The sequence below is a fragment of the Falco rusticolus genome, chromosome 18, assembly GCF_015220075.1.
Source record: "Falco rusticolus isolate bFalRus1 chromosome 18, bFalRus1.pri, whole genome shotgun sequence".
Taxonomy (NCBI): Eukaryota; Metazoa; Chordata; class Aves; order Falconiformes; family Falconidae; genus Falco; species Falco rusticolus.
In genome coordinates, this window is record NC_051204.1 from 5,914,965 (window position 1) to 5,923,300 (window position 8,336).

An 8,336-nucleotide genomic window follows, 5' to 3' on the forward strand; every position below is an offset into this window, starting at 1 on the left:
AATTTGTATAAAACAATAGCAACACTATCACAGCTACTGACTAGCAGTTAAGAACAGGTTCCTAACCACAAGAGGAATCTGGGACTGTAATTGCCTATAGTGGGAAACAGTCTTTAGACAAAACCAAAATTTCTTTAAAGGCGGCATTCAGTAATATTTATGAAAGGAATGACAACATGATCCCAACATCAGAAACAAGACCCAGCAACAGGAGATGTCCTAAATGCTGTTGTCTAAAATAAAAGTAAAAAAAAATTCAACAAGGAAGTTACTAGGTTTTTTGTTTTCTGGACACCTCAAAAAAAATACCAGAATAAAGCTTCCAGAGTTCTGCAGCTACCAGAAGAGATCAAAGACCTACAAACAACTTTCTGGAACAGTAGGCTGGCCAAGACAGGTTTCCTTTCCAGACCTACAACTGCTCAGAGAGCATCCTGCTGTGCCCAGCAGGTTAAGCATGCTGGCCCCCAGGACCGGCAGCCCTGACTGACTGCTCAGGACCAGCTTTTCCATCTGCTCCATCTGACCTCCAGCTCACTTTGCTGGAAGCTTTTATTCCCATCGGGAAGAAGCTGCATTCTCTCCCTTGATAACAAGCTCATAAATATCAATTTTATTCTATTAAGAGATGAACGCATTCGGAAAGCTAAAATCTCAGGATTAATATTCAAATGGGGACTTTGAGCAAGCCAACACCAAGGCAGCCTCAATACAGAGTCCAGACAAGAACAATGGGTAAGATGCAACCCTCCATCTCACGTCCCCCAAACAGGATGCTCCCACTGGTACGAATCGCCTCCCCGTGGGCAGCCACGAAGGCACCAAAGGAAACATGGCCACACCACATACACACCAGCTGCCGGCTGACACGGAGGCTGGAACAGCTTCAAATAGGAGAGAGGGAAGAGTTTGCATCACCACCTCCTGAATCCCCCAGGGCTGGAAACGAAACGGAACGTTCTTCCCAGCGCTGTTTCATGCCTGCACCACCAGGAAATTCCTCTTTCTCATCTGATAACAAATAGAGTTAGCTACGTAAGTAAAGGAGGTCGAGCCCAACCCGCAGTGGGGGTCAGAATACAGACCCCAATTATTCTGCACTTGCAGTTCTTTACATACACACTTAACACATTTTTCATTTTCTTTATCTAATAGCACATGTGTGCTTGCTCATGGGCCTGGGCAGTAATCTAGAAATTACTTCCGTCTTAGCACACAAAAAACACTTTATTAGCATGGAAGAGCCTATCTTCGACGTAAACAGGATACTGTTTTTTAGGGTGGTGACTGCTACTTACCCTTTGTTTGCCAAGCTTACAGCTAAATTAGTTCAGTTCTACAGTGGGAGCTTTGTTAACTCCGAACACTATTTTAGCCAGTGCAGTCGAGATGTATGTAGCTTTGGGAATTTGGCTGTACTATTTCCATTATTCTGCAATGTTACCAGAAACACAAATCACAGTTCAAAGACTGAAGGGTTTGCCTGATCCACAAAAGCAGAAGAAACAAGTGTGCTAAAGGAGAACTTTTACAGGCTACTACTATCATACAGCATCTATAATCTAATTAAACGGGTTGCTCTGCCCAAAGATGTCATTCTCCATACCAGTTCTTTACAATGTGATCAGTAAAGTGATTTCAGAAAACCTGTGCTGCTGTGCCATAACTGGGAAGCTGTTTCCTGACAGTTTAGCATTAACATCATATTCATCTTCCAATTAAGCAATAATGGCTCAGAATATGTGCGTTTGTAATTAACACATCCATTTTTGGAGTGGATGTTGCCTCACATTTCTTCCGTGAGGCAAGATGATCAACACTTTAATTACAGGGAATTGCTACTTGTTGCGTTTCATAGAAACCTCTTTTAAAAACGCTTAAAGGAATGAAACATCACACAACCATGTCTAAGATGTTAGCCTCGGATGCAAGTCACAGGATTTTGGCACACCAGCTGTGAGGACACCTAATGGATGCAAATTTCTTCCCTTTTATTTAGACAAGTTACCCAATGGCAATAGGGACAAGGTTAAAAATATCCCCTTAAACTTGGAATCTGCCTTGTGAAAGCCTGAGATGCTGCTATCCCTCCATATTTGCAACTAGCCCGCTGCTGATGGGCTGTGTCTAGCACTAAACTTCTCCAGGACACTGACTAATGTACCAAACGCTGCCCAATTATAAGAAGTTTGAGTTTAAGATGTAACACCTTGCAAATATTTGTGTATTTTCTACAGAAAAACTTGACACAACTCTAGGGTATCAATTACTCAAGAATTTTTGGTAGAACGTCATTGCTTTATTGCATCCCAGGAGACTAGAGAAACATGTCAAATCTTTTTATCCTGCAAACATTTGACCTTCCTGGACTGAGTATGTGCCATACATACACAGGCAAGAGCATACCAGTGCAGCAGCAGGGCAAGAGAGTGTCTGAAGAACTATATATTCAGCCCTGATTTAACAAGCAGTAGTCTTACCTGTTGGCCTAAACACAGAGTAATAGAACACTGTGTTGAAAGCTTTACTATTAACTGTAGCGACTGTGTTCCTTGCTTGAATTTTTCTGTTCACAGATCTTCCCTAACACACCTCTCTAGTTCCCGTAGGTTAAAAAACTTTCTGAAGATGGCCAATGCAGAAATTTAGTCACAAAACTCCAGTCTTCGTCAAGAGAACTTCCCTGATTTGAGACAGCATCTTGACAGGTATGCAAATAACTGCATCATGCGGAGACCACACTCTGAACCTCATCCTTCAAAAAGATATTGCAGTTGCTAAGCTCATTGCTATCTGTCACACCACTCAGGTCAGCTGACACTCACTGCACCAGGTCTTCCTAAAGCTTGTCCTCTCTCACACTTGTGAGTGTACTTGGACAGTATCCACCAACTCCTGGATCACAAAAAAATACTATCAAAACATGACGTAAGGACCTATATTTTAGTTTTTGGGGTGGAGGTTGTACATTTTCATGTAAAGAAAGGAATCAGTGATAATTAATTCCACTGAAAACCATGTACCCTGCCTGAAAACCATGCCTGGTGGGTAATCTAGCAAAATATAAATACCACTGTTTTCTAAGAACTGGTTTTCTGTGGACTCAAGCAGATCTGATTTTATGACAGAACTTCCTCCAAATTCATAGCTAGAGCATCTCCTAAACCACATGGTCTTATCCTGAATGACCTCTGTGCCTTATGGTACAGGACAGAGGACAGGAAGAAAGACCTTGCTGTGCTGGAGAGTGGGGGAGTAATATTTAAGAAATTCACACTTGAAATTCCTCAAAAGGATTCTTTGACTTTTACAGATTTTTCCTAATAAGAAAACTTCTTCACAAAATTTAGTCATTCTGGCCTGTTCACAATAAGAAAAGAGGTACGATATACCAGCACCCCCAAATCTGGAGATTGAGAGGCAGCACTGACATCTCCCTATTGCGTTGTCTCTTTAGACATAAGGCTCTGGACACACTGCTTCTGCAATGCTAAGCCAAGTAACAAATTAAAGTTAATAAAAGATGACAAGGGTCGGATATCTCATGCGCACAAACATTCACGTGGTTACACGGTTGTCAGAATTTTATCCTAAATAACTTAGAACGGGTTTTTACAATGCAGAAGTCCTGTAAGAAGGATACAGGTCTGTTAGCTATGATTTCATAAGACAGGTAGGCAGTTGCAGAAGCAATCTCAGAAACGGAGATTCAGATTTAGTTTTCTCCTATTTCCCTAAAACATTGCTAAAAACGTATTTCTTCATATTACATATTAGGAAACACTAAAAAAAGATAAGTGATGATAGAAGGATCAGGACCACACTGCAAGAACAAACTAAGCTGATTCACAAATTTTTCTTTAGTTGCCTGATGACGCCTGCATCTATGAAGGCTGATGCCATATGTTAGCAGAAATCAGACTTTATAGCTTTAACCCATAAACACAAAACACAATCCTTATTATTCCGAAGTTTCTACCAAACTGTCAACCTAAAACTGTCCTGGGATTGACTGCAAGGGGTACAAGAGAGCACGTGTTAGTACTGCAGTGTCTTCAGCACCACAAAACACTGAGGGACACACCCTGTCAGCACATTCCCACTACTGCTACACTCTCAATTTGACAGTTGACTTGAACAGATGTCAGCAATACATCTTCTGCTCAAGTCACAGGCTCTTCTAGAGGAGTTGTGGCACAGTTCTGCAAGGTAAACCAACATCTACTAGCACCTGAGTGAAACCAAAGTAATTTCCAACCCAATACAGATGTGAATCTCTCCTGAGAAGCAAACAGGCAAGTCTCTCCTATCACCAGGTTAATGGCAATACTGCTCCAAATGAGTCCCAAATAGCAAATAAAGAAAAATTAAGGTGTTATACCATTTGTACCACATAAAACAGACATTATTTCTGATCATCATGAACTGTTATACATTACAGCTATTACAAAACTTTAATATTCCTTAAAGAAATATATACCGGTCTCTCTGACAGGGGATCATCACCAACATCCATGCTACCAAACTAATGTTAAGCACACATGATTTCCTCTTTGAAGAGAGCTAGACCTCCTGCCAGCCTGCAAGAGTAAAGCTGCAGCCACGCAGACCTGCTTCATTTCCTACACCATTTCTCCACGTAGCTCTCCAATCTGGTACAGATGCAAGCAGAAACACAGCTTGTTCTGGATCAACAGCCTGACAATGGCTGGAACAAGGCAGAGAAATCATCTGGCCTTTCTATATCCCTTTGAGAACTAATTCCTAATGAGGTTCAAATCAATCAGTTACAGGCAGCACCAGTTAACTTCCAGAGGTCCAGACTTAGTACAAGGGATCCATAACTACAGACATGCCCTCTTCTGTAGTAGCTGCCGGCTGATGTCTTGGCAAGTCTCAGTGCTCTGCTTGCATGCCTAATGATTACCATGCAGAGAGAGATACCAAATAAATTAGAACAGAAACAGACATTATTTCTAATCATCATAAACTACTTTTCCTGTAAACTTCAATCACTGTTAATCACTGCCTCTTCCTTGTGATTGAAGAAACCCAGTGCAATTAAGGGAGTAGAGTAATATACCTGAAACAGCACCAGACAATTAGTAACATTTGGCTTATCATTTGTCTAAATTATTTAAAACATTACTGGAAGTTTAAAGGATTTTGTCTCTCCTCTACATCAGGAAAGCCATTAATTTCTCTCTGTAAAACTATACATACACAAATCAAATCACAAGTCTAATAAAAGAGATTAAGGTCTAAATTGCATTGCAGGACATTTTTTCAGGTCAGAAGTACTCACTGAAGCTTTCACTATCCATTCTTCAGGTTTAAGCACCTTTTAAAAATGCTGACAACAGAATAGCATCAATGTTCCAGTATCACTCACCTGTTGTACCTAGAGATATCACACAACTCCATCCTCCTACCTACTATTCCTTATTTACACAGGCAAGGATCACAATAGCTCCAATGTCACATCCAAAACGTATGCTGTTGCTTGCTCAACCTGACCTCCGCATCCTTTTCAGAGCTGCTGCTATCCCACATGCAAGCTGGAGGGAACAGGCAGTTCGTTTGTTAACAGCATTCAACACACTGCAAGACGGAATCAAGCTCAGAAAATTACACTTCCCCTATAAATGATTTTCATAGCATTAAATCATCTGATAATTCTGCAGCAGTTATATTTGTAGATAAATCATGAAAATGCTGAATAGTAAGAAGAAAAGATTCTTGGTAACCCAAGGAAAGCAGCACCCACTCGAATTGCCAGATCATGAGGCAATTAAGCTCCGCTCTTTCTCTTAAATTTGCATAAATGTTTCTTTTCCTCCATAAGGCTTCTAAGTTGGCCAAACACAAGCACATTTTTTCAGGTGGTTAGCAGCACAAAAGCTCACAGGAGCTGGAAAAAGTTGGGCCTGATCCCTCTTCTTCCTCCCCACATCTCCAGACACCACCTCCAGCACTCAGGCCATTCACTAAGCCTTTCCAGCAGACAAGGGCAAATGAAAAATAACTCATCAAACTACACGGATAGCTTTCTCAGTCGACTTAGCATGCTGAAAAGGCTAAGGGGAGCAAGTGAGTAGGGGCTAAGACAAGACCACTGCAGCCAGATCAGTTTAGGCTACAGGGAGTTTCAGCACCATGTTTGTTATGCCTAAAATGATCTTATCACTGATGAAAGCAAGCACTGGGCTCCTGCTTCTGGCAACAGGAAAGCTGAAAGAAAAAGCTAGTCAAAACACACAGCCTTCTCCTGGGTTAACTGCAAAGGGCAAGATGGAAGAAAAAAGGTGCAAGGAAGAAAGCGAGACCACATTATCTGCAGCGGGGACAGAAGAAAAGCTCTTGAACAAGAGAGAGACTGCAAAACATCTTTTTTTTTTTTTTAATTAATCAGCAGCGTTTTAATGGTGGCAGTCAAGTAGATCTGCTCACCTGTGACGCACAGCTTATGGCTGGGCCAAATTTCTCACCACTGCTCTACCCTCTACTGCTCTGCATCACACCACTGCACCATCTGTCACTGCATTCTCCAGACAAACCGTAATACAAAAAAATACGAGGAAACCTCTTCCCCAAGATCTCAATCACTGAATTGTTTGTCCAAGACAGAAGATTTTAGCCTGAAGCAGACATTAATGAAGAACGTGACTTTCACAAGCTGATATTCAGCAAAGCATGAGAGAGCTCACAGCAAAGAGAAGAGCAATCTTAACCGCATCTTGCACCACTTGGAGATGGACACCTGAAAACAGAGTGGTATACAAGGTACTAAAAAACAGACAAGACTGTTCCTTCACATTTTAAGGCCCTTTTGGCCACTTGCTGATGTTATCTAAGTAATCAGTGACAGGGATTTTTTTATTATTTTTTGCTAAATAAATACAGCATAAAACCACTGCTCAACCCTTAAGGTAGGTTTTAACACAATTTGGACCCACATTACATCATGGTGCCCACAGGGCAGATAAAACTCTAGGGCCTCGAAGAGCCCTACAAATCTGCCCCATACCCCACAGCACTGAGGGGTCACCAGGGCCTCACAGCACCATCAGGGGACTCCAAAACTCAGCCCCACGGGGACAGGGGTCAGCCCAGCCTCATCAAGGCCCCTCAGGGAATCCCACAATCCTGCCCCACATCCCAGAGCGCCAAGGGGTCACCCCACTCTCACAGGACCCTCAGAGAGGACTCAAAGGACCCTGGCACAACCCACGGGTAGAGGGGTCGCCTCAACCTCACAGCACTCCCAGGGCACCCTAAAATCCTGCCCTGCCCCTCATAGGGCCTGCGGGCTGCTGCAGCCGCACAGCACCCTTAGCAGAACCTAAATCCTGCTGGCAGCACCAGATCACTAGGGCTTCACAGCACGCTCTGGGGACCCCACAATCCTGCCCCACACCCCACAAGGAGAGGGGTCACCCCAGCCTCGCAGGCCTCCTGAGGGAGCCCTAGAAGCTCACCTCACAGCTCCGAGGGGTTACCACACCCTCACAGCACCCCTAGGGCACCCTAAAATCCTGCCCCGCAACCCACAGGGCCCACTGCAACCTCACAGCACCCTTAAGAGACCCTGAACCCTGCCTCACACCCACAGAGGGGCCACCCTGGCCTCACAGTGCTCTGAGCGAACCCCACAGTCCCGCCCCACAGGGAGAGGGGCCACCGCGGCCTCACAGCACTCTCAGGACCCCCCCACATCACCGGGAGGGCCACCACAGCACCCTCAGGGGAGCCCCCCCACAAGGCTCAACGACCACCCGGCAGCAGGGCTGCGAGAAGCCGCCGAACCACCCCGGCGCCCAGAGAGGAGCAGAAGCGGAGGGGGGAGGAAGTAGGTAGCGGAGGGGCCGGGCAGAGCAGGGCGGAGCGGGAAGGGTCCATCCCCGTTCCCACCCGCCCCACCACTTACCCTCCCCGCCATCTTGCCGCTGCTCCCTGCCCGCTGCACCGCCCGCCACCGCGCCGCAGCGCCGGTCCCGCCCCGCAGCCGCCAAGGGGCGGTGCAGCGCAGGCGTCGCGGCGGGGCTGGGCGGGGCCCTGAGGGACACCCCCCCCAACAGCACGGCCGGCGGCGCTAGATTGGTTGTCCCGCCCGCAGCTCCTCCCAGTACCGCCAGCCCATTGGTCAAACGGCGAGCGGGGGCGGGAGTCCTGGTGTATGTCAGAAGAGAGCGCTGCTGGGATTGGTTGGCGGGGCCGCGCGCGGGGCGGGGTGGGAGGAGCCGCCGTTTCCCTCACGGCGGGCGGGAAGGTCAGGCAGTGCGCTGAGGGAAGCGGCTGAGGAGGTCGTCGCGCTGCGGCCCTGCGGGGCAGCTGGC

At 45.8% G+C, this 8,336-nt stretch overlaps 1 protein-coding gene across 5 annotated transcripts in view; it reads right to left on the reverse strand.

The window, feature by feature from the left end:
- NSF (N-ethylmaleimide sensitive factor, vesicle fusing ATPase) overlaps window positions 1–8,035 on the reverse strand; it is a 75,206-nt gene extending 67,171 nt beyond the window's left edge. For 2 of the 5 annotated variants that reach the window (XM_037411125.1, XM_037411126.1), the window contains exon 1: window positions 5,518–5,568. In XM_037411125.1, coding sequence (XP_037267022.1) covers window positions 5,518–5,553 — 36 coding nt within the window. In that variant the 5' untranslated portion in view covers window positions 5,554–5,568. Of the gene's footprint in view, window positions 1–5,517; window positions 5,569–6,707; window positions 6,790–7,927 lie in introns of those variants that run through there. The other 3 variants (XM_037411127.1, XM_037411129.1, XM_037411128.1) reach the window with 3 other exon arrangements.
- Window positions 8,036–8,336: the final 301 nt, after the last annotated feature.